This window comes from Panicum virgatum, chromosome 3K (genome assembly GCF_016808335.1).
Source record: "Panicum virgatum strain AP13 chromosome 3K, P.virgatum_v5, whole genome shotgun sequence".
In the NCBI taxonomy this organism is placed as follows: Eukaryota; Viridiplantae; Streptophyta; class Magnoliopsida; order Poales; family Poaceae; genus Panicum; species Panicum virgatum.
The window spans coordinates 16229156-16255383 of NC_053138.1; the positions used below are offsets into that span (position 1 = coordinate 16229156).

The 26228-nt window shown below is 44.3% G+C and overlaps 5 protein-coding genes across 5 annotated transcripts; 2 read left to right on the forward strand and 3 right to left on the reverse strand.

Moving 5' to 3' along the window:
- Positions 1–117: 117 nt before the first annotated feature.
- Positions 118–7724, reverse strand: LOC120697893 (60S ribosomal protein L35a-1-like). The gene is made up of 4 exons (XM_039981276.1): positions 7592–7724; positions 7239–7503; positions 7096–7142; positions 118–307 (listed from the first exon to the last, which is right to left on the reverse strand). The coding sequence occupies exons 1-3, from the start codon at positions 7621–7623 to the stop codon at positions 7101–7103; spliced, it is 339 nt and encodes a 112-aa protein (XP_039837210.1). The 5' UTR covers positions 7624–7724; the 3' UTR covers positions 118–307; positions 7096–7100.
- On the forward strand, positions 2064–5220 carry LOC120697892. Its single transcript, XM_039981275.1, has 3 exons — positions 2064–3084; positions 3167–4729; positions 4803–5220. Exons 2-3 carry the CDS (start codon positions 4140–4142, stop codon positions 5014–5016), a joined length of 804 nt encoding a protein of 267 aa, XP_039837209.1. The 5' UTR covers positions 2064–3084; positions 3167–4139; the 3' UTR covers positions 5017–5220.
- LOC120700646 lies at positions 2447–4027 on the forward strand. Its single transcript, XM_039984895.1, has 3 exons — positions 2447–2839; positions 2905–3084; positions 3167–4027. The coding sequence occupies exons 1-3, from the start codon at positions 2447–2449 to the stop codon at positions 4025–4027; spliced, it is 1434 nt and encodes a 477-aa protein (XP_039840829.1).
- Positions 7725–9643: 1919 nt separating the features above from the next.
- On the reverse strand, positions 9644–10595 carry LOC120701255. The gene has a single exon (XM_039985379.1). The coding sequence runs from the start codon at positions 10537–10539 to the stop codon at positions 10024–10026; it is 516 nt and encodes a 171-aa protein (XP_039841313.1). The 5' UTR covers positions 10540–10595; the 3' UTR covers positions 9644–10023.
- A 1349-nt stretch (positions 10596–11944) lies between these two features.
- Positions 11945–25522, reverse strand: LOC120697894 (glutamate synthase 2 [NADH], chloroplastic-like). Its single transcript, XM_039981277.1, has 23 exons — positions 25346–25522; positions 24524–24989; positions 24293–24412; positions 24098–24211; positions 23856–24008; positions 23666–23766; positions 23257–23353; positions 22586–22695; positions 22360–22463; positions 21991–22170; positions 21553–21893; positions 21385–21449; positions 20849–21318; positions 19440–20309; positions 18023–18177; positions 17719–17880; positions 15883–17451; positions 15532–15750; positions 14699–14973; positions 14298–14603; positions 13844–14111; positions 12617–12871; positions 11945–12520 (listed from the first exon to the last, which is right to left on the reverse strand). Exons 2-23 carry the CDS (start codon positions 24911–24913, stop codon positions 12257–12259), a joined length of 6588 nt encoding a protein of 2195 aa, XP_039837211.1. The 5' UTR covers positions 24914–24989; positions 25346–25522; the 3' UTR covers positions 11945–12256.
- Between the last annotated feature and the right edge of the window lie 706 nt (positions 25523–26228).

Below are 26228 nucleotides of genomic sequence, written 5' to 3' on the forward strand. Positions count from 1 at the left end.
CGAAAACAGATTTGTGAATTGTGATCGAGAGCCAAGTGGGCATCTACAAGTCAAATGAATCTCCAAGCGGGAGCATTTTGGCTTAATGGCAGGGGGGGCAGACGAAACGACACTCCAAACACCATTAACACGGCATAAAACTTTCACTTCAAGGCCAATGAGTTACAATTGACATAAGTTGTCTAGGTTGCGACTGACAACAGCCTGTTCAGTAAAAAAAGAAGAGCAAGCTAAACTACTCAAAATCGCCATGGAAGCTTTCCAGCAGAACCTCCTAAAAAGTACGAAGCTTGACCGAATATGGAACCTGCAAGTTGGAAATAGACAAATTCATGAGCATTAACTGTGATACAAAACTAAATGATGAGGGGAAATACAGAGTCTAGTGCCGTTCTGGAGATAAACAATTAACCATAGAACGAAATGATCAAGGAAGAGAGAACTAATGCCACCCAAACCTATGCACTAAGGGTCCGTTTGGTTGGGTGGCTTAGCCCCAACCAGGCTTGCCGGGGACACCCTGATGATGTTTGGTTGCCTGTCCAGCTCTCCTAGCCAGGCTTATCCAATGCAAAAGGTACCTCCTAGCCAGGCTTAGTGAGAACGAGGGAAATGTCCGTTCCCAGCAAGCCTGGCTTGCGCCAGCGCAAGGTGGCTCAACGAGTGAATCCTATCACCTCTGCCTGTCCTTCCTCTCACCTCCGTAAGTCGTATCCCCTTCGTCTCCGCCTCCGGCATTCACCATGCTGCCTCCAAACATGTTCCTTAGCCTCCACCGCGACAGGAAATGCGCTCCCCGCAGCTGGCGGCATCCCCCGCGCGGCCGCACGCCCGCGTCGCGGGCGGAGCTGGCCCGCGGCAGCTCGTGCGTCTGACTCCGAGAGCCCTCCGCGGGGCTCCTACAAGCGCCGCCAGGGGCTCTCCGCGGAGCTTGCCTGCTGCCGCCTCGCGCGGCTCCTACCCACGCCGCTGGAGGAGCTCTCCGCGGGGCTCCTACCAGCACTACTCGACGGAGGTGGCCGCGGCTGCTCCAGCACGTGGTTCTCGCCCGTGCCGCCGCGTGGAGCTTGCCCGCCGACGCCGCGCTCGCGGCTCCTGCACGCGCCGCCGGCCGGGGCTCACCCACTACCACCGCGCGCTTGCCCCCCGCCCCGCCCCCCCCCCGGCCGAGCTTGCCTGCGTTAATGGCTAAGCTTTGCTTTTCAGCAAGAGGGGTAACTCCACCTCTACGTGGTACAGGGTCTCATAGTCAACCAACCAAACGGAAGCTAAACTAGCAGAAGCCTATCTTTAGCAGACAACCAAACGGCAGCGATTGCACTGCTCAAACCAGGCTTAACCGAGCCTGGCTTAGATTTTAAGCTTGGCTAGCCTAGCACAAGCAACCAAACGGACCCTAAGATACAATTTCTAGATTATGGAGTTCCTGCAAACTAAGCTCCAAATATTCCGCAGTAAAGCACCTAGCTTTTCATCAAAACACAAGGAAACACAGACAGGGGAGCTGAGATTGATAAACAAGTTGTTGAAAGATATAACATTCGGGTATAAATTGGTGACCCTTAGGTGCACCTTCAATCCTCTTTGGGTTAAATATTTGTACTGCTTCTCCAAAATAAGGTCCTATTATAAAAAGGGTTAATTGGAATGATGCCATTACAATTCTGCGACTTCTCTGATGTACCATTACAATTCAGCTATTTGCAACCGTGCCATTACAATTCGCTCTCTACCCGACTCATGCCATTTTCTGCGGCCGCGGCGACGTTGGGCCCACCTGCAGGCCGGCGTACCCATACGATTCTTCCGTATGGACGCCTTTGCCCCTCCCCGACTCGGATAGAGCCCGTTGACTCCGTCGCTCTCACTCCTTGGCTCTCACTCACTCACCTCGCGTTCCCCCTCCCGACGAACCCTAACCCTAGAAGCTGAGGAGGCGACTGGCCGGCGGCGACGACCTGCAGGCGACGGCGGGAGAGGAAGTCACGAAGGGAGTGCCAATGAAGGGGGCCTGAAGCGGATGGTGAGTTCCCCTTCCATGGATCCCCCCCCCAAACGGGGCGGCGGCGATGGAGGTCGACGGCGTGGAGTCCAGGTACACCAAAATCTCCCCGCATCTGACTTGAGGACGTGTGGAATCGTAGGTCGTGTTGATTTGCTTCGTCTGTATAGGGTTGATTTGTTCTCGTTAGAGATTCTGGTGGAAGGGTTCCTCACAGTGGATCCGATGGGTAGGAAAGTTTACTCTAAGGGTCGGGTGATTAAGTGGGATGTGGAGATGGGCTTGTTTTCGCTTGAACTGTTGATGACAAGTCTGCAAAATGAAGTGAAATGGGCACCGACCCAGTCTGCCACAGTCTGGTTCTATCACAAGAGGTTGGGTGAGCACATTAGGTTAACTGAAGAATTTCAATTGCATGAGATGTTTGAGATGTACGAGTCAGAGATGTGTTGCCATGTGGTTGTAGCTATCCTAGATAATACCAAAATTTCAGAGATTGTGCTAACTGATGAGTTAGAGCCTTTGTGTGTGGTGCCACCTACTGATGAGGTGCCTGCTAACCCAACTGGAGTGTCTGCATCCAAAGTGGCAGATTCAGAAGAGCCTGCAGCTAAGGAGGCAGATGTTCTATTCACTGACTTATTTGATAATGAGGAGGAATATGTTGGTGCGGATGATGAGCACATCTATATGCCTGTGCCACCATCAACTGCAGCAGCATCAGAGCCTGAATCTCATGCACAACAAACTGAATCTCATGAAAATATCCCTGCTGCTGAAGGAGGTGAAGGAGGGAAAAGAGGTGAAGGAGGGGGAGGAGGACCAGTTGAGGTAGAGGTAAATGATGCAGATCCCCAGGAGTTCAATGTGATACATATCCTGACCACCCAAATATTGAGAAGGGTTCATTATTTCCTGATATTGTGACATTCAGAAAAGCAGTTAGGCATTATGCAGTGAAGAGGGGTTTTGAGTTCACTGACCTGAAGACAGATAAGACCAGGTTCATTGCCAAGTGTGCCCATACAAGATGTCCATGGAGAATACATGCTTCTAGAGTTAATGGTACCAAGACAATTGAGGTAAATATGCTTTGTTAAGACTGTTGCCCTTGGTTGTAGGGTTTGCTGATAATTGACTAACCCATTAACTAATGTTGTGCAGATAAAAGTCCTTCCTGCTGAGCACAATTGCCCTACTACCAAACTGAGGGAAAGCAAAATGACTACACAAGGGTGGGTTGCTGACAGACTGTCTGACTGGGTGAAGAAGAATCCTGGGAAGGGTGCAAAGGATGCCAAAGAAAAAGTAGAGGGGGATTATGGCATCAAGTTGAAGTATTCAAAGGCTTGGTCTGGTTTGAAACTTGCACTAGAGCAAGTTCATGGTAAATATGAAGAGAGTTTTCAGTTATTGTTCAATTGGAAAGCACAGATGGAGGTCAGTTCACCTGGTAGTCTGATTGAGATTGATTTAGAGAGAAAAAATAAGAAAATGCACTTCAAGAGGATTTTTGTAGCATTGAAGCCATGTGTAGATGGATTCTTAGCAGGGTGTAGACCATATATAGGTGTAGATGCTACAAAACTGAATGGTAAATACACAGGTCAGTTGGCATCAGCCACTGCTGTAGATGGGCACAACTGGTTGTATCACCTAGCATATGCTGTGTTTGATTCAGAGACTGAGGAGAATTGGACTTGGTTTATGGAGCAATTGCAGAGAGCTGTAGGGATACCAGAGGGCCTAGCCATTTGTACAGATGCATGTAAAGGTCTTGAGACAACAGTAGGTGCTGTTTTTCCAACTGCTGAGTACAGAGAGTGCATGAGGCATCTGTATGGCAACTTCATGAAGTCCTATCAAGGATATGTGTTTACAGAGCACTTGTATCCAGCTGCCAGAAGCTACACAGAGGGATTATTCAGGTGGCACATGAAGAAAATTTTTGAGGTTGCCCCAGATGCTATAGATTTTCTGGAGGAGCATCACAATAAGTTATGGTACAGAAGTGGATTCTCATAATCCTCGAAGTGATTATTTGACCAACAATGTTTCTGAGAGTTTCAATGCTCAGATAAGGCATTTGAAGGGTCTGTTGCTACATGAACTGGTTGATGGTTTGAGAGAGCTGATTATGGAGAAGAGGTATCTTAGGAAGAAGATAGCAAGACAGATGGAAGATGGAATTCTGCCAAATGTGATGAAGGAACTGAATGCAATCAGCATGAACCTGCAGGTTGTTAAGGTTGCCAGAAGTGATGAAGACATTGCAGAGGTGACCCTGATTGACAAGTGGAACAATACTAGGAGGCACTCTGTGGACTTGGCAAACCACAAGTGTTCATGTAGAGAGTGGCAACTAACTGGCAAACCATATAGACATGCCTTGGCATGGATTTTGTCCAACAGAGGGCTGAATATTGGGGACTATGTGCATCAGTATTATTCAGTTGCTAAGTTCAGGGCTGCATATGAAGGAAGAGTGGAAGCAATGCCTGATAGATCTCAATGGCCAACTGTGGATCTTGGCTTTAAAGTGTACCCTCCTCTATTGGGAAGATCAGCAGGAAGGCCAAGAAAACAGAGGATTAGGGGTTGTCTAGAGAAGAAGACAACAAAAAAGAAGGTCAGATGCAGCAGGTGCAAAGACTTTGGACACTTCGCCAAGACTTGCCAGATGCCTGTGGTTGGAGAAGATGGAGAAACAGCAACTCCAAAGAAGAGGTAGTAATATGTCCTTTTCAGTTTTATTTTGTTTCTGGGCCTATCACTCACATTGCAATTCTTTGGAATGTAGAAAAAGGCAACCTACTGAAGACACTACTGGACCATCACAGCAGCCACCCAAGAAGAAGAAGTCCCCAAAAAGGAAGAAGACACCAAAGAAGAAGACCCCCAAGAAGAAGAAGACCCCAGCCAAGAAAAAACAGAAGCAAGCTAAAGCTGCTCCAGCCCTAAGTGTTGTTAGGAGCCTGAAAGCTTGGTTGAACATGTCAGCTGGAGGATCTTGAATGTTTCATCTGTGCATCTGGCTTTTGTAAACTGTCTAGCTTTTGTAATGCTCCAGCTGTGAATCTGCTATGTAGCTTCAGTTGTGAAACCTGTCTTGTATGGTCAGCCTGATATGGCTGTTGAATCTGTCTTGTATGGTCAGTCTGATATGGCTGTTGAACCTGTCTTGTATGGTCAGCCTGATATGGCTATTGAACCTGTTATGTAGATCAGCCTGTTATGGCAGAATATTTCTGCCATGTTTCCATCCATCCATTTTATTTGAGCACCACAATAAGTTATGACAGAATTCAAATGTGCCATGACAGAATTCAGATAGGCAGATAAGTCATCCATTTCATTTCAGCACCACAATAAGTTATGACATTCAGCTTCACAAACTGTTATGGCATGTCACACATGTCCCAGCAAAGTGAGCAAAAGGAGGGCACACACTCAAACCTGCAAAATGAGGTGATTCACCGAGACACAACTACACTAAAACCTGACTAACTGCACTACCATCTAAGGCTGACTAACTACACTACCATCACTTCTAGCTAACAATGACAGTGGAATCACTTCCACAACATTGTCAGCACAAGCACAATGCCAACACAAACACATACAACAGGTACCACTAAAGCTTCCATGATGCTTGTCTTCAGTTCACCCATCTGCATCTGCAGCTTCGCAATCTCTCCCAGAGCACTGTCAATTTGAAGCTTCATCTGTTCAATCTGGGCCTTCACCTCGCCAGATTGACCATCTATCTCTTCACCATCTTTGCTCTCTTCAGCAGCAGCTGCAGCAGCCTCAACTTCACCACAATCACGCTTCCACCGTGCCCTTTGTGCATCCAGCTTGCGCAAGTAGATCTCGTACTGAAGCTCCGACCGTATGAATCCACAGGTTGTGGGATCCCCCTGCCATAGTACCCAAACCCTAGCATTCTCACGATCCACCAAAATCGGCACAGACGCAACAAAATCGAAGCAAACTAACCTTCACGTTGTTCGGGCACTTGTAGAACAGCTCGTTGTAGGTGTCCGGTTGCTTGCTCCGGATACAGATCAGGCGGCAACGGCAGAAAGGGCAATCTTCCAGGCGAACATGATTCCCCTGACTGACGACACCGGCCGAGGTCGACCCTGACGACGCCCTAATGGAGATCCCGTTGCCCCTCATCGATGGCTTCAAACCGACGCAGGAGGAGCACGTGGGGAGCTCGACGGCGACGGCGATGGCGATGGCGACGGCGGGGAAGAACAGGGGATGTGAGCTGGGTGTGGGGACGGGCGAGACACCCTCGGCTCGGCTCGGGCTCTATCCGGGTCGGGGAGGGGCAAAGGCGTCCATACGGAAGAATCGTATGGGTACGCCGGCCTGCAGGTGGGCCCGACGTCGCCGCGGCCACAGAAAATGGCATGAGGCAGGTAGAGAGCGAATTGTAATGGCACGGTTGCAAATAGCTAAATTGTAATGGTACATAAGAGAAGTCGCAGAATTGTAATGGCATCATTCCAATTAACCCTTATAAAAAAGTAGCACAGATATTTGAACTTAAGAGGGTTGGAGGTGCACCTAATGGTCACCAATTTGGGAATTATCTAAAGCTCCCTACCTACATGCTACACCTAAACAGATAGGTAATGTATGACTATACACGATAAATAACAGAATCATCTAAAGCTCCCAACATACATGCTACACTTCGCCAGACAACACAAATGCCAAGACACAAATAATGAATATTGTGGTCATTGGAGGCAAGGCTGTGAGGAACCGGTTGATGAGAGACTCATTAACCAAGTACAGCCTCGTACTATGAGACCACTGCATTTGCTCTAGGGCCCCAACTTCCGAGCACCCTGCAGAGAACCTGCAGGTATTTCGAAGCTACAAGCAGAGCTTCCCCCAATTGGCATGGGACCCTTACACACAAACAACACAAGAATAAAATGCAAGCTAAGATCACACCAATCGCATTTCGATTAGAAGTCTGATACATGCGACAATCAAGAGCTTGCATCATCGAACACTTAGCAAGGCCGCATAAGATATCGAATCATGAAAACAATTGAGGCAAGGCATTCTACCTTGATTAGATACTGCTGGGGTACATGAAGACGCGGACCTTCTTACCCTGCATCACCACCAAAAAAAACACCGACCAAAGCATCAGAAATGCACCAAGCAAAACGCTACCTGGAAGCACGAAATCCAGCGAACGGGAGATCACCATGGAGCTGGGCGGGAGGTTGGACCGGAACTTGGCGCGCACGACGCCGGAGTTGCCGTGCGGGCGCGTCACCTTGCCCCATATGCACCGGATGCTGGTGCCGTCGCTCTTGGTCTTAGCCTTGTAGACGTAGGCGATCCGCTTGCCGCCGTACCACGCCACATCCTCCTTGGTGCTGACGCCCTCGATCTGCAGCAGCGACGTGTTCTCGTACTGGTTCGACTTGGACCGCTTGTAGCCCAGGATCGTGCCCCGCACGTACATCCTGCGGAAAACCAAGGATCAGATCAGGTGATTCCCCGGCGGGAGGCGGAGAGAACAGGGGGGGTGCGTTCGGCGTCAATGCGGCCTACCTGACGCGCTGGCCTTGGCGTCCCTTCACCATACTTCGCCGCCGCCAGAGGCCTCGCCGACGAGGGTTTGAGAGGTTGGGGAGAGTGGAAAGAAGTGGCGGCGCAGCGAATGAACCTTAGTAGAGTAGGTCTGTGGTGGTGGGGATTTAAAAGTTTCCGGTGCTTGATTGGACGGCTGCGATTGCATCGAAGGGCGTCGGTCGTGTCAGTAAGATGGGCCTAGTCCACCTTAAGAAATTGTGGTCCAGCCTGGCAACCCTGTCCGGCCCACAAATTTTCCCGTGTGGCCGCGTCGAAATCAGCCCGTTAATCTGAGTTCTCAGGCTAAATGCAATTTCTAGTGGGCCGGCATGAGCTCTCTCTCCTCTTTCTTTTTTTTTTGCAAGTTTTTTTTTATAGTGCCAAATAAAAATTGTGCGTGCTTATGCGTTCTTGCAATGATTTTCGGTGTGGTGTGTGCTTCCACGCCGAGGCGATTTGCCAAAGTGGCAGAACTCCCCATGCAGCAGGCTAGGGCAGCTGCCCCACTTACTGCCGGAGTCGCACCACTAGGACTCTGTCTTTTTGTCTTTGGACGAGATAGCGGGCAATGGAGCGGTGATAATTATGCTCCACCTAAATTTTATTCGAGCTCCGCTATTACCAAGTGTCGACCAAGACCGGCAAGTGGCAAGCCATGCGGATCGAGATGTTCGGTTTTCCTATACCCCGTGACGCCATCGTCGTGACAAAACTAACTGGGCGGCACCTGTGTCTCAAATCACCAACGTGGACCTGAGAAGCTTGCTTTCAAGCTGACTTTGGGCAAAGAGGACTCCTGCAGCAAGCAAACCACTGGCAAATATTTTTTTTCTCGCTCCACCTCTCCGGAACTTGAATAAATTTCTCGATCCTTTTGAAGGACGGGAACCTTGTATGTTTTCAGGGACTTTTTAAAGTACATGTCACATTAAAAGGAATTTTACTATTTTAAATTATCAAACAAAGTTTGTTTATAAATTTTTTTGACAGTTGAGTGCTATTTTGCGAGACGAATCTAATGAGCTTAATTAATCTATAATTTGCTACAGGGATGCTACAGTAACCATCTGTTAATCATCGACTAATATACCTCATTAGATTCGACAGTGATGCTACAGTACCATTCGCTAATCAGGAATTATTTAAGCTCATTAGATTCGTCTCGCAGTTTAGCCGCAGGGTTCTGCAGTTAGTTTTATAATTAATCTTTATTTAATATGTTTAAATACTAAGATTCTTTTTAATGTGACATGAACTAAACTTTAGCCTCTGGAACCAAACATCCTCTGAGTTACTATCAATCTAATCTTAGAAATGGACAAGTTCGCTGGTGTGTGTGGATGGAATATGCTTCTGGATTTCTGAAACGCGCAGGGCGCAAACGGACAGTATCTGCGAAGTCGTTACAGTGCCTGTCCGTGCTGACCTCTGATTGGCTGCCTATTTTTCTATAGAACTAATCCTCCGACCCAATTTTTATCGAGCTAGCTCTTAGCTGATGATGAATGCACTGCAGCTGCAGCACGTCTGAACATGTCATGGATGGCGAACGTTTTGGCTGGTTCCTCCGACCCAGTTCGCCGTTGAAGAGGCCTGCATGCAGGTGGGGTGGTGCCGATAGGCGATAGCTGCGTCCGAATGGAAAATCGACGACGACCGGGAAACGGAGTAATCCAAGTCGCCCGACTGAGCTTGCCGTGGCTTTGGCGTTGTTCCCGTTCACTATCGGGGCAGGAGCAGTCAGAAGTAGTGTGCCTGATGGGCACGAAGGAAAATCTTGAGGAGAGACGCGAGGTGCTGGACGTTTTCCACACGGTTTGCAACGTTGCGCTGACGCCGTGCTCGTATGCGTTCTGTCATGCGTAGATCGTAATTGCAGAGGAAACGTTCTTTTTATCAGTGGCGATTGATTGACAGTTTTGTCATTGACCAAGCCAAAGTGCTACGTGTATGTATAATGGATTATATGTACTCCGTGTAAGAGCGAAAGGATGTGCGTATATTATCTTGTATTAAAGAGAAACTGCTGACTGAATTGATGAATGTCACAGTGAAGCCTTGCTTGCACCTTTCGATACATCCAGTACACATGCATGTTCCAAACACTAGCATATTTTTTTATGTACATCATATTGAGTAATGGTCCATAATAACAGAGCCCGGCCATCCAGAGCATAGATCTAATCTAACTAGCTACTAGTTGTCACCTCTTTGCATGCTCTGGACCATGGCAGGCTCCCCGCTCCCAAGATCGAAAGGAGTGAAAAAAGAAAAGTTAAAAGAAGCCAGACTGCTGACTGCTCCGAAGTGTACACAGCTGCTTGGCGAAGCGAACTACTGCTACTGGAAAACCAAATCATGCAGATCGATCATCGAGGTGACATGCTGCACAGCAGGACGACGCACTCTAGCTAGTAGTTCTCCGGTATGACGGAGAGCCGCGGCCTCCACGCGTCCCGGCACGGGCTCATCGTGACGCTGCCACCGCGGCCGCCATCGTTGCCGTCGCCGTCGCCGTCGCCACCGAGGACGGCGCTGAGCTCCGCCGCCATCACGGCGGCGTTCGCGTCCCTCTCCGCCGCGTCGCGCTGCTCCAGCCTGGCCACCAGCTCCGCGATGTCCTTCCTCCTCATCACGATCCTCACCCGCCGCACCCCGCCGTCCTCGCCGCCGCAGCATCCGGCCGGCTCCTCCACGCGGCACCCGGGCCGCCGCGCCTCCTTGACCGCCTCCCTCTTCTCCTCCTCCTCCTCCCCACCGTCGCCGCCGTCCGCGACCGGCACCACGAGCCCCGGCCGCACCACCTCCCTGACGTTCCTGCGGCAGGCCGGACGGCTCTCCTGCTTCCTTCTCTTCTTGGCGCCGCCGCCGGCGGCGCCTTCAGCCTCGAGGTGGCGCGCGCATGGCAGTGGCAGGCTGTTGCCCATGCCGTGCGTCGCCAAGGTGTCTGTGGCCAAGCGAGAGTGAGGAGGAGGTTGATGTCTCTGTGTGTTAAAGACTACTGGCATTTTGTGTACCAGTGATTATATATATAGCGAGGAGTGATCGAGTAATAAGCGACAGGGGATGATGGGAGGGGAGGAGACTTGGTCAGAAGAGGGCGTGTATGATGGGGTGTCGACTGACGAGAGGTGTTGCAGTTTGATCTTGAATCTACTACTCCCTTCGTTTCAAATTGTATGTCGTTTTAGCAAATTTAAATACATAGTTTTTGCTATACATCTAGATAAATATTATTATGTCTAGATACATGACAAAAATTATATATCTAGATTTGTCAAAATAATTGCAATTTGGAACGGAGGGAGTATGTGGTTATGGGGTACGACACGCTCATCATTAGGCATATGCGGGCGATTTGTGCTATATGTGGCCATTGGTCGACCGTCAAGCACGCACTAGGTTGTTTGTTTGCATGTTTAAGGTGGCTATGGCCCCTCTCCATTCTTGCTATGAAAATTACTCCCACGTTACTGAATTTTGTACCAGCATATTATTGGGAAAATGGGCCAAGTGTTCTTGGAAAAAAAAGAACTAGTTAAAAAGGAGATCCGATCCCTAGAAGAGGAGCAGCAGCACAGAGACAGAGCAAGTGTTCATAAGCGTTACTAGAAGCTAATTGAGGGTCTCAAGTAATTGTTAGTTTGTCAAACAGAACATAACTAAACTAAGCCCTATTTGGTCTGAGGTCTCACATGTTGCAGTTGTCTATAAGATATCGTAGAATGAAAAGCTGACGGGGCTCAATATTCTTCGTCGTTCAAGGGTCAGTCTGGCTACGTGTTGTTTATAAATTCCTCTCATCATTCGCCGAAATTTTCAGTCTGCGATGAACAGCTATGCATATAGCCTCGCAAGAAATAGCACTGGTCAAGCAGGAAGTGTAAACTCGATCAAGATTCAAGAATGGATGGTGCTATTGTTATTACGGTATTGCTAATTTAAAGGGTATTCCTGTCGAAATATTATCTGTCGTCAAAACAAGACTTGGACGCCAGAGCAGGCATTGCTATCTACTGATACCAGATGACAGCGACATCATCTCTAGACTAATGGTGCATGGCTTTGATCCAATCATACAAAGCACAAAAACAGTTAAGCAACACCCGACCATGTCATGCAGTGATGGTGTAATTTAGGAACACATCAAAGCATAGGTAGCAGTCTATCAAACATCATAAGACTAGGTTACACTTGCAGACCCAATAGACTATTTTTCATTGAACTGATCCACACACACCTCTCTTATCAATGATCACAAATTTCAAATACACTTATACACCACACTTTTTTCGTGTAGTGGTATCAGTTCTATACATGCACCCGTGAAGAGAAAATCAGAAACAAAGAGAGCTACAGTTCATAAACAATTGTTAACAGTTTTTGCATCAATAAGATATACATTGACCCTACACCTCAAACCCGGGATTTTTTCACAAGAAGAAACAGGAAAGAGCACATATGCACCCAAAAGAATTTCCTACTTCTGTCAACCTAATACCTAATACATAGCACACGGTCCTCGTTTCTCTATGCTAAACAAGCCCTTTCTTTATCGTTTTTACATCTAAAAACGCAATTTTTTTTCTCAGCACAGAAATGGAAACACATATCTACAGAAAGTTACAGAAACATCTTTTTTGCTTATGCCGTGACGGGTTGCACCAGACCTTCACTTGGACTTGGAGCAGCAACGTCCCCAGCAGCATTCGTTTTCTCTCTTGACAGGTACTTGTCAACAGCTGCAGCAGCTTCCCTCCCCTCTGAAATTGCCCAAACAACTAGTGATTGCCCACGCCTGCAGTCTCCAGCAGCAAACACGCCCTCCACATTTGTTGCAAAGTTTCCAAACTGAGCTTTGAAGTTTGATCGCTCGTCTTGCTCTAAACCCAGTTTCTTGGCAATATCCTGAAGAAAGATAGGCGCTATTTTGTTAGTTGATCCAAAATCAAATATCTGTTAGTATCGCACTAAACTTTTAGGGAAATAGGTTGGGAAACTAACCGCTTCAGGACCCAAGAAACCCATAGCTAAGAGGACAAGATCTGCCTCGATTATTTCTTGCGAACCTTCAATTTCCTTGAATTGAAATCTTCCATTCACTTTGCCCCATTCAACACGTACTACCTCAAGGGCTGTCACTTTTCCATTTTTGTCTCCGATAAAGCGTTTGGTGAGGATTTGGTAATTTCTTGGATCTTTTCCGAACTTGCTAGCTGCTTCTTGGTGCCCATAATCAATTCGGAAGATCCTCGGGTACTAAATGCAATCATAGAAGAACCATAATGAGAATGAATCGCAGCATAATCTTACTATTACTAATTGGAGGCTCCTTTTGAAGCCTCCAGGCGAAGCCACCAAGGATCCTAGGTAGACAGTCTAAAAAAAATAGAGAAATCCTACAAATTCCCACAAAAACCAGAAACATTTAGCTATCATTTCGGCAACTGTAATCATAATAGCCATTGGATCTATGATCTTTCTAATAAATTACCCATCTATGCCATTATGAAAATAAACTAAAGTAACCCCCTAAACATGTATCTAAATTACCCACCTCTGCCATTATAAAAAATAATATAAAGTAACCCCCTAATCTTTATATAAATTATCCACTTATGCTATTATAAAATAATATCAAATAACCCCCTAATTATATATATATATATATTATCCAATGATAACATAATAAAAATTTAAAATAAACCCAAAATCTGAATATTATTATAATAAAATCTTAAAGCGCGTCAATATAAAATTCTAAATTACTATTTCTATCATTATTAATATATTATTTATATTATTATTTATATAAAAATACTAACCATAATGTGTCACAATATATTCATGTATAAGAGAAAAGATAAGAATACTAATTCATGTTGTTCACATAGTTCAAATAAAGTGTTCAATTAAAAACATATCAAACATATATGGATGCGTGATGCAAAGTGAGAAAAAATTATTAGTAAATAAATCTATCATATTTATTATAATTACATAATGATAAATATGTATCTTTACAGTCCTTGATTAGAATATTTAATTGGTTAAAGAGAGCGTGAGATAGATAATTATTAATATCTCTAACTAGCCTGTGCGGTAGCACGGGTTGATAGACTAGTGATGCTAATGGGATTGAAGAAATGGCACAGTTGAAAACGGGTTGCTTGCAAGTCATACATTTGTGTAAATGAAGATGTTATCACTTTTCACGATTTGGGTACTAACCTGTGGCCACGGATTGTCAGGAGCCCTCTCTCTTGGTGGTTCTGGTAGAAGTTCAAGATTTACAAGGTTGCTGCAACGATGCCTAATGGATGTCCCAATACAATCTGTGCCTGTGTCTCCACCTCCAATTACAACCACCTTTCTCCCTCTAGCTGATATGTAGTTACCATCCTTTAAGTTGCTGTCAAGCAGACTTTTGGTATTGGCATGAAGAAAATCCATAGCAAAATGGATTCCTGACAGTTCACGTCCAGGAATAGGGAGATCTCTGCTCAAGGATAATTCTCTAGATATTAGCAAATTCTCAAATATGGAGTACACATATAAATTCAATAACTATAATTAAAAGATGTGACCAACATAACCACATAGTTTAGATTTTTTATTGGTGCTAGGGATGACTTCAGTCAAGTAAGTTTGAACTCCAGCATTTTATAAGTGCTTATTGAATCACCTTGGCCTTGTAGCTCCACAAGCCAAAATTACTGCATCACTTTCATATCGGAGCCGCTCAATAGAGTACCGAGGATCAGTTCCAACATGGGCATTAACAACGAATGTAATCCCCTCCTCAGACATTAAATTTACACGGCGCTGAACAATGCCAACTTTGTCAGCTTTCATGTTTGGAACCCCATACATCATCAGGCCTCCAATGCGGTCCGCACGTTCAAACACAGTTACAAGATGGCCCATCTTGTTCAATTGATCTGCAGCAGCTAAACCAGCTGGGCCGCTTCCAACAATAGCAACTCTCTTTCTGCAGATTAAATTAAATAGTTTCGATGTGACTTTATAACATGCTTTGAATCATGCAGTACCTAGATAGGCGAAAAGATGGAAGCAAAAGCATACCCTGTTCTCTGAAGTGGAGGGCGCGGTACCATCCACCCTTCTTTGAAGCCTTTGTCTATGATGGCACACTCTATGCTTTTTATAGATACTGGATTCTCTATAATACCAAGCACGCACGAGCCCTCACAAGGAGCAGGGCAAACTCGTCCAGTGAACTCAGGAAAGTTGTTGGTCTCAAGTAGGCGGTACAAGGCTTCATGCCATCTGTTCTGATAAACTAATTCATTGAATTCAGGAATCTTATTTCCAAGAGGACAGCCAGCGCCAAAATTTTCCTGCACAATTTTTAACCAATAAATAAATAGTATACAACAAAAGCTTAACATTTTTAAGAGGTGAGTTTCACTAGGGAGGGTAACTAGCAACTCCATTGCTATTTGAGGTATAGTAAATGTAGCACTTACTGGCAGTACACCGAATGGATCTCGACTGTTTGATGTCAATGATGACAAACTTGTGTAGATAAACTAAAAGAATATTACTGGCTCTTTTATATCAATGTAGATAATAAGAACATTAAGATCTTCATAATTTGACAACAAAGGGCGTGTATATAAAGATCTTCACAGCAATAATGAATAACTACCTGGCCTAAATACTGAAAAAGATGCCTGTTACAAATGATAACTTAGACATCACTCTTGTGATGTTGGTGTCATAATATTTCCATTTTTGCAAAAGATGTTGACAAACAGATTCTTACAAAACTTTTAGTTGTGGTTCATGCTATTCTGATATGATGTCAACAAAATCATGATAATAGATTTACATTCATATTTTTCAAAGCGGCAAATTTGATGAACTTAAACAGAGAGCAGAATTTTTTGTGGCACCTGATGACAGAAAGGAGTGCTACAGCTCATGCACCGAGCAGATTGTGTGTTTAGTAGTGGCCCAGGAACAAATTCATTTGTAACTTCATTCCAATCCTCAACACGCTTATTTACATCTCTATAAGAAATCCCCTCTCTCTCATATGTTACAAAACCTCGAGGCTTTTCAGCATTGGAAACTTGTGTTGGTCGGCTAGGTGACTTTTTGTCCTTCATTTTCTGCATACCAAAATGATCAGAAGTCACACCCAGAAAGCATTCACAAGGAAGAAAAATAATATTTTTGAGAAGGATAACATTAACTCGCAATATTTTAGATATTACAATAATTTCCATTTAAACCATATCTACCTTCGTAATTACTGAAATGCCATTTGGAGCCTTAATCACTTCACCTGCCTTCTTACCCAGCCCTGCTTTTCTCACCTTTTGCTCTGCTTCTTTGACAACCTTTTCAACCTTCATATTTTCCAAAACCCGCTTGTAATCTCTTGGAAATACCTTTACAAATTTTGGAAGAATATCCTCGAAATTAGAGAGTATATCTTTGGCCAAAACACTTCCTGTGTTGAGTCGATGCTGTTCTATCATCATCCTCAGTGTTATAATGTCATCCTCTTCGACTACACTATACAGGTCAACTAACTCATGATTGCAACGTGTACTGAACATCCCGTCCACATCATAAACATAAGCAATACCCCCACTCATGCCAGCAGCAAAGTTTCTACCAGTTTTTCCCAGAATAACAACAGTGCCTCCTGTCATGTACTCACATCCATGATCGCCGATTCCTTCAACTACTGCATGAGCACCTGAATTGCGGACACAAAACCTTTCTGCTGCCATACCATTAAAATATGCTTCTCCCTTGGTAGAACCATATAGAGCCACATTGCCAATCACAATATTTTCCTGTGGGATAAATTGACTGTTTCTGGGTGGGTACACAACAATCTTCCCGCCAGATAATCCTTTACCGACATAATCATTGCTGTCTCCTTCAAGCTCGAGAGTGATTCCAGGACAAAGAAAAGCACCAAAACTTTGGCCAGCACTCCCATTGAGTTTAACATGGATGGTATCTGGAGGCAGTCCAGCCATATGATACAGCTTTGTCACTTCATGGCTGAGCATGGTGCCAACAGCTCGATTAGTGTTTCTGACTGGTGTCTCAATGAAAACACGAAAGCCTTTTTCAAGGGCAGCTCTTGAGGATGCTATGAGTTTGTTATCTAATGCCATATCAAGGCCATGATCTTGTTTCTCAACGCAATACTGAACAGCCTCAGGGCTAATCTCAGCAGCTGGTTTCAAAATCAGTGAGAGATCAATGTTCTGAAGTTTCTCATTGCCTTTCAGTACATCTAAATCAACCTCAAGCATATCTGATCGCCCAACCATTTCATTGATGGTGCGGAAACCAAGCTGAGACATTATTTCTCGAACCTCCTCGGCAAGCATGAAGAAAAAGTTTATGATATGCTCTGGCTTTCCTGCAAACTTTTCTCTAAGCACTGGATCTTGTGTAGCAATACCAACAGGACAAGTGTTAGTATGACACTTCCTCATCATAATGCAACCAAGTACAATTAGTGGGGCTGTGCTAAATCCAAATTCCTCGGCCCCAAGTAAACATGCAATGACAACATCTCTACCAACTTTCAATTGTCCATCTGTCTGAAGAACAACTCGCCCACGAAGCCCATTTGCCACTAGAGTCTGATGTGTCTCAGCTAATCCAAGCTCCCAAGGAAGTCCAGCATTTTTAATTCCTGTCCATCTAGAAGCTCCTGTGCCTCCATCATGCCCAGAGATAAGAACATGCTCTGCATGTCCTTTCACAACACCACTAGCAACAACTCCTACACCAGCCTCAGAGACTAGTTTGACACTGATTCTGGCCCCTGGGTTTGAATTCTACAGAAGAATGGAGAACCATAACATAAGGAAGGAACATTTTTGAGGAAGAACATATGCTGCCAACTGCTATTTCAACTACAAATAGCAATCCATGAAGAAAATAATGCAGACATAGAAGACTGGATACTTATACTAACTTACTAAGTGGTATTAACAATATTCTCTTTAAGTGTTAATCATAAGCATATATAGCAGGACTACTGGAAAATCATCACGAGTCATAAGCATATATAGGACTACTGGAAAATCATCATGAGAGCATACCTTAAGGTCATAGATCAGCTGTGCAAGATCTTCAATGGAATATATATCATGATGAGGAGGTGGGCTAATGAGTCCCACCCCAGCTGTAGAATGTCTTGTAACTGCAATGTCACCGATAACCTTGTGACCTGGGAGTTCGCCACCTTCACCAGGTTTAGCACCCTGTACAATTAGAAGTGAAAGATATAAAACTATCAAACATGATGAATAGCTATAGTATTATGACGCAACGGATAGGGCATATATTGTAGGATCAAGTCAACATTGTACACATAATGTGTTGTACACTGATATAGCTATATACCTGAGCCATTTTTATCTGAATCTCAATAGAATTTGTCAGATAATAGATAGAAACTCCAAATCTTCCACTTGCAACCTGTTTGATTGCACTCATCATCGGATTCATCGAACCATCAGCAAGAGGTTTCATGCGAGATGGTTGTTCCCCTCCCTCGCCTTCATATATATACATCCCAGTTAGCATATGATATGGAACTAGTTAGTAACTACACTAGCAATTTTATAATTGAACCAAATAGCATTGACAAGCAAATCATAAATAAAATACAATATGCACAGTTGCAAGAATGAATTTAAATGTCATAAAATATAAGAATGCGATGAACAAAAGTCAAGAAAAACTTTGACATACATGCTGTGCTTCAAAGGGCATTTGTAAGGTGCGGTTTGACCTAGTGTGGTCTCCAATGCCACACTTTGGCCGTCAATATCTTTTTTTTTATTGGAAAACTCCAAGGGAAACCCCTGAAGCATAAAGGTGCGGCACTGAGGGTTCGAACCCTGAGCGGGAGCACTCTGGCCAATGGCCTTCGCCACTGCGCCGTGAGCCCCTTCGCGTGCGTCAATATCTTATATATTATAATATTCATGACTATGAAAATGATATCATATTAAGTGTTTTCAAATATGAATAAAAATGCAAAATTCGTATGGTATTACATATAGATTCTTAGACCAAGTGTTGATAAAACATTAAAGGATTTAAATCTTGGGTTCAGTGTACACCTTATAAAAAGACAAGGAAGGAGTATTACTCTAAATGTAACATATTTGGAAGTAATATAATAAATGAGAACTAGATGGGAACTAAAATGCAGCCCATTATATCAAATCTAGATGAGTCACACCACACAAGCATCAAAAGTCAACTATATTTTCTCTAGAGACCCCTGATTATTCTATTTTACTATTATGCCCCTGATATCTAGTGGTACTAAAGGGAATCCTCCTTAACCGAGACCACCCAAAGATGATTGTGCTACCAACAAAATTATAATTTTGGTTCTTCCAATCTAAACGTGTTCCTGCTTCTGCCTGATACGCACAGAATGGAACATGAATATTGAGCAGTATAGCTACTGTAAAATTTAGGACACTTGACTTCTTAGTTTCTTACTCTTGATTGGGACCCCATCAAAAAGTAATATTATTACCAGTTCTCAGGTGAAAACCGTTTGGAAACTATGTAAGCAAAGCTACATTGATCTCAGGTAAAGTGGGTTACAAGAATCAAACAGAGCGAGTTGTTTTTAGTAGTTGACATCAAAGGGGTAAGAATAATAGAACATAGGTCCAGAACTGAAGTAAGCAAATATGCAATACATAGTTCACTTGGTATTTAAGAAAATCAATTTTACCTAAAAATATATGGCATTCATAAAAATACTAAGGGTCTTCTCATCTATGGTGTGAAATACCTGTATTAGATTTTCCTCTCAGAATGTTCATAGCCTTGGCAAAGGTTGTGTGAGCTTCCCAGGAAATGGATCCATAACTCATTGCTCCAGTACAAAATCGCTTCACTATCTCACTTGCAGGTTCAACCTCGTCCAAGGGAATCCTGACTGGAATTTCCCTAAACTTCAGCATACCACGGAGAGTACAGGACTTATTCAGCTCCTGAGTACGTCTAGAATATTCTTTGTATGCTTCCCTGCTCTCAAGTCTAGCTGCTTCTTGTAATTTTGCAATGGAAAACGGATCGTTAAGGTGTACTTCTCCATCATTCTTCCAGTGGTAATCCCCAGGGTTGGGAACAGCATTTGTGTCTGCACTTCCAGGTGGAAAAGTTCGTGATGGGAACGCCAACTCATGGAGATCAAGTGCATCTTGTGCAAGCATTTCAAATGTCGCACCCTCCACTCTATTAGGGGTGCCTTCAAAACACTTGCCGGCCACTTCTGAAGCAAGACCAAGAGCCTCAAAAATCTGAGCACCTTTGTACGAGGCCAGGGTGGATATCCCCATCTTTGCAAGAACCTTCATTATTCCATAGTTAGAAGCGTTGAAATACTTGTTAATAAGTAGTTCTTGTGGATACGGCTGCCCATCATCTTTAAGAGCTATCTTCCCATCAATCTGTAACCGCCATATGGCTTCTATAGCCAAATAAGGGCATATGGCATCTGCACCAAACCCGATTAGGGTACAGAAATGGTGCACTTCACGAGGTTCAGCAGAATCAACAAGCAAACCTATGCGCGTCCTCTCAAGATTTGAGACAAGATGCTGATGAACAGCTCCAACTGCCAGTAGAGGACTGACAGGTACACGGTCCGGAGAGAAACCTGTATGGATTTTTTTTATTTGAAATTTGACATGTTAAACCTCCAAATGCTACAGAGTATGGAACAAGTAATTTTACAAAATCAAGATCAAAATGCATAGCACACATCATGTGAATTAAGTGCGTTGCAGGTCTAGGAAAGATGAAAGCAGACCATATAGATAGAGAAAAGTAGTTTTCTACTCGAATGGGGCAGTTCTGGTCCTTGATCCCAAAATGACATAGTAGAATTAAAATCAATTTAGTGTAAGGAACAAATTTAAAATGTTATCAGTTTTACATGCTGTGATGAAAAGTAACAGGAGAAAGTGAAATTTACTGATAAGCTTTTTTCCAAAAGATAAAATATTTAACAATATGCTATGCTACAGTTATGCAAATAAATAGATCTCTGAGCAGTTGCTATTAAGTATTAACATGCATGAACTATATGCCATTCATGGAAATATTGATGCCAACAAAGATAACTCTAGATCTCATGGGCCATTTAATTTATGCCTGCTGATTGGAGAGTGCTTCCGTATTATGAACTGCACTGACCTCTATCAGAGAGAACTAAAATAGTGTATCCCTCATGAATAGCTTCACGCGCTTGAGCACAAAGTTTATCCAAAGTCCGTTCTAAACCCTTCCTGCCATACTTTTTGGGATAAGTTATGTCAAGCACCTTGCTGCGCCAACCACGAAAGTTCATCTTTTTAATAGCCTCCATTTCACCGATATGCAGTAAAGGACCTTCAAGTTTCAGGCGATGGCACTGATGTTCTGTTGTTTCAGATAAGTCACCTTCTGGACCAATCATACACTCCATGGATGTGACAATTTTTTCTCTAATTGGGTCAATTGGTGGATTAGTAACCTGAGCAAACATCTGCTTGAAGTAGTCATAAGCCAGCTTCTCTCTATTTGACATCACGGCGAGGGGGGTGTCATTTCCCATAGATCCTAGAGCTTCTACTCCACTTTTGGCCATTGGGAGCAACAGCATTTCCAGGGTTTCTAATGTATACCTGAAGCCAATCAACTGGTTATTTGTTTAAAAAAATATAAAATATTAAGGTTGAAATTTTTCTTACCCAAAGGCTTTTAGTGGAGCCAAAATCCCATGGATGCCCACAGCTTCCTTGTTCTCACTCTTTTGCTGCACCAAAGCGTAGAAGTCATAAATTAGTTCATCTTGGTGTTTTTAGCAACAACTCCTAGCCTATAAAATACGTGAAAGATAGAAGAAATTATGGACTTACTGGAAGCACACCAATCCTAGGACCAATTCTCTCAGTTTCAGGTACAGAGTCTATTACATCCACAAGTTCTATCTTTTGTCTGTTCAGCCACTCCCCATACGGGTGTGCTCTGGAGTACTGTTTCTTCAGTGCATCATCATCCACGATGCAATGGTTCTCAAAATCAACTAAAAGCATCATACCAGGGTTTAGCCTGCCCTTTCTCATCACATCCTCATTTGGGATATCAACCACACCAACTTCGCTAGCCATGATCACGCGGCCACTGTATGTCACATAAAACCGGCAAGGCCTCAAGCCATTACGATCCAGGGTAGCACCAAGATAACGGCCATCAGTGACTGTGAGAAAACCAGGTCAACACAAATGAAGTCATCCATCAAAGCTCATAAGAAAAAAAATATTAAGGAGGGAGTTTAACGTTTTCATATTTTTTACATGATACTAGAGCTGGTCCATCCCAAGGCTCCATAAGGGCTGAAAAATATTCATACAAAGCTTTTCTCTCAGGGTCCATGTTTATATCATTGTGCCATGCCTCGGGGATCATCATCATCACAGCCTCTGGCAAGCTTCTTCCAGATCGTATGAGGAGCTCAAGAACATTATCAAATGCACCTGGATTCATAAGGACCATTCTTCACTCAACCAATGCCTTTAACAAGATAAACAGGATTTAATTTGCCAAGTAAAATGTCACTGTCATATACAGTACCACATACACACAGTTTGTCTCAGAAACACAGAACTAGTATCCTTGTACTTTCTACTTCTTTTCTCAATGGCATTTTAGCTCAAAAAAGGAACCTGAATCTGAAGAGGTAGCGTCCACTATAGGCAGAAGTTTTGACATTTCATCCCTTGATAGACCGAGTCCCTTGCACTTCAAAAGGCCTTCACGCGCTTTCATCCTATGAAACACGAAATATACCACATTGCAATCAAGAATAGTGAAATCCATTCCTCAATCATGTGGTAATCATTGCTTACAAGATGAGTAAATTAGGAAAAAAAAATGCTTTCGTAAGTTTACCAGTTCTTGTTCCCTCTAAGGGTATTGATCTCTCCGTTATGTCCCAAAACACGCATTGGCTGTGCACGATCCCAGCTGGGAAAGGTGTTCGTAGAGAATCTTGAGTGTACCTGTTTGCACACAAGACCTTTAAACAGTTCCTAGAAGGATTGTCAGCATTACCTAGAAGTATAATCTCAAATGGATTGTCAGCATTACCTAGAAGGAAATGCTAGTTCCTAAACAGTTCAAAGATCCCTAAGCTACTTCATATATAACGCAATTTCCTTACACAATTACACTACCCAATTTAAGGATATGTCCTGAAGAATCACAATGATTATTGGGTATCCAGTTATGCAGAATCTAGTAGTTCTGCGTGGAAGACAACATGAACCAGTACTGAGCCAGCAAGTGCATGGAAAAATGAAGAAAAAAAAAGGTGATTCAATGTGTGCAGGCTTGGAAACGTTTTTTGCTCTACCACTTTGTTACTGGCAGTTCCAAACTCCTGTCTGTGTTATGATTTTTTTTTCTTTTATTTGAATAAAAAAAAAGGTGCCTGAACCTTGAACTTATTTCTTTCGGGTTTCATCTCTAGCCTACCCCAACTTGCTTGGGAAAAAAGGCTATGTTGTTGTTGTTGTTGTTGTTGTTGTATTTGAATAAGATCAATGAGGTTATGTATTTACCAGAGCCATGTAACTTGTGAAGCTTCGGTGACCTAAGTCAGCAAAGAAGTACCCCTTCAGTTGAGTCGGCTTCAGCTGACCCTTGTAAACTACAGTCCTGAGAAGTAATCATCGATTTCAGAAAATAGTTGTTCATAGAAAAATGGAAGACGTGAAATAAACAGACTTGAGAGGAGCTCAGGTCAGAAAGAAAATCATTATTCATATGCCATCATCTAAAAATGTTTGAAACATGTTTGTTCTGATTCATATCATTGCTGAATGTCAAATACTACACAACAACGAAAGAAAATGGGATGTAACTGAAACCTTGATCATTTCAGTTTTTTTTCTAGAGAAAGGACCGAAGAAGATCGTTTCAGCTTTTAAACATGAAAATCCAAAACATGAATAGGGTGGTAAGAAGAACCTTGAAGATAGTGAGCACATATAGAAATCCTTTGGTCCTCCACGCTGGAGACCTAAAGCTTCACGGATGGACTTGATCGAGAGTCTACGTAGGATGTACATCTGCAGTTGCGATTGCAAAAGGAAGTTAGGGAACAATGTCTATGGTATTTGAAATCTATAGTTTAAAATTCGATAGCCCATCAAATGACCTGCTGCTCAAAATCAGCCTTGGAGTATGTGCTCTTGGATACAAACACTTGTTCAATCACTGGTTCAGTGTCGAGTGCTGATTTGCCCAAGTCCGAGTTGTCAGTGGGAACCTGACGCCACCCAAAAACATCATGTCCCAATGACTTTGCTATCTGCAATCCAAACATACAAGACAAAATGAGCATGGACTCTGCTGCAATCAGATTCTGTTTTATTCGTTCTGCTCTTTCATTAGACAAACCTCATGGAACACAAGCTTGCTCTTCTCACGGCGCTTCTCATCTGTGGGCATGAAGAACATCCCTACGGCATACTCACCTAGCGGTGGAAGCTCAAAACCGGCGTCCTTGGTTACCTGCAATAAGATCACACCTAAAGTGAATCCCACAACCACAGAAAGCTCTTCTCTCACGTTAACAGCTTCAACTAAGCTTGCCTCGCTGAAAAAGGCATGCGGCAGTGCAACAAGGATGCCGGCACCATCGCCGGTGTTCTTCTCGCAGCCGCATGCGCCACGGTGGGACATTCTCTCGAGCATCTCGATGGCATCGTCGATCTACAGTTCAAACAGGAGCCGTGACCAACAACTCAGACATGGACATCAGAAAACTTCGGCACGGAAGAATCAACGGCAAGCAGCGCGCGCTTAGTCGCGAAAAATACTCACGGTTTTGCGGCTCGGTTCGCTGGAGAGCTCGGCGATGAAGCCGACGCCGCAGGAGTCGCGCTCGAAGGACGGGTCGTAGAGCCCAATGCTGCTCTCCGGTATCTTCGACATCGACCTGACGCCCACCGCCGACGCCACAACCCTTTCACGGCGCCGCTCCGCTCGCTCAGCCCACGGCAAGGCCCGCGCGCGCTGCTGGGCCGCGGGGAGCGGCGCGTCGTGGAGAAACCGCTCGCCATCCAGCCACGTGCACCCGCCGGAGAGGCGGTGCTGCAGCGCCCCGCCATACGCCGCCGCCCTCACCGTCGTCCGGCCACGATGAGCCTTGCGACCCGTCGCCGCTGGCGGGGCCGCGCGCAGCTTGAGAGCGAGGCCCTGCGCCGCCGGCATTGCCCGGCTTTGTGGGAAGGGAGGAAGAGTGCCGCCCGGGCCGCCTCCTCGCAGCCGCGCAGGTGTGGGTACTTATCTGCGTGCAGCAACAGACGACGTTGCAGATTCCAAGGGCCCTCTAAACTATCTAAAAAAATCTTTAAAAATTGCTGGTGCCATGAGCTCGCAGAAAGCTCGGAGTAGGCTGCTTCCTCGCTTGCCATGGATAAAACCAACGAAAAATTCTTTTTAAAAAAATGGTAGAGAAATCAGAATTGAGTTTGCTGGATATAATCATATAAAGTAGTGGCAGAACACATCAGAACAACGAAAACGATGAGAGGAGCAACAACTGAGACCAAACGTGCCTACTGAAAAGTTAGCTCGGTGCTTTGATCAAGAGCAAATGATACCTCACTCTCTCTCTTTTTTTTTTTGAGATTAAAATGATACCTCACTCTTCGCTGGAGCTCGTGCTCTTCGCCAGAAACGTGTAGAAACTCTTCGCCAGAAACGTGTCGGGGCGCGGGGAGAAGGAACGGCGGCGGCGGCGGCGGATGGATAGGGACGCCCGCCGCTCTCTCGTCTCGGCGGCGCTCCGCTCTCGTTCGCTCCACTTCACCGGGCAGGATCACTCTGCTAGGTGAGCCGCGCAAGAATTTTATAGGAAAAATATACGTGGGGCCCATCGCTAAACCCGTATCTTTTAAAGTTTCTTTTTTTGGCGCATTTCCGTTTTCTTTTCGATTTTCCACCTCCGATTCTTCGCTTGTTGATCCTTATTAGCTGGCAGCTACGTTTTCTTCCATATCTTTTTGGTGTTTATTACACTAGCAGTTATGCAGATGAGCTCTAGCTCGGTGGTAGAGCATCTAGTAGGGACAGAGGCGGAGCTAGAGAAGAATTGAGAGGTGTGACACTTCATAGTATATCTATAATATTTAATGAAATATGGTGAAAATTTGAAGATGATAAGGGATTACAAATTTTTTCTGGATGCAGTCGCACCTAGAATTTACAACCTGGCTCCGCCTCTGAGTAGAGATGCCACCCACCGAGTACTCGAATCCTGAAGCTCCTCTTAATGAAATATTCCCTGCATATTGTAAAAGAAGTAATTTTGAGTTTATCTTAAGTCAAATATTTTGAACTTTGGCTATAAATAAATTCTTTTGAGTTGACTTTTAAAATATATAAAAATATATAAGTAGATTAATCTTGAAATGTAGTTATGCAAAAGTATATGTTGACTATATCTTATAAATTTTTTGTAGTATAAAAAGATAGTGGTCAATGTTGTTTTTGGAGACCGTAGCGATGTCCGAAACGACTTCCT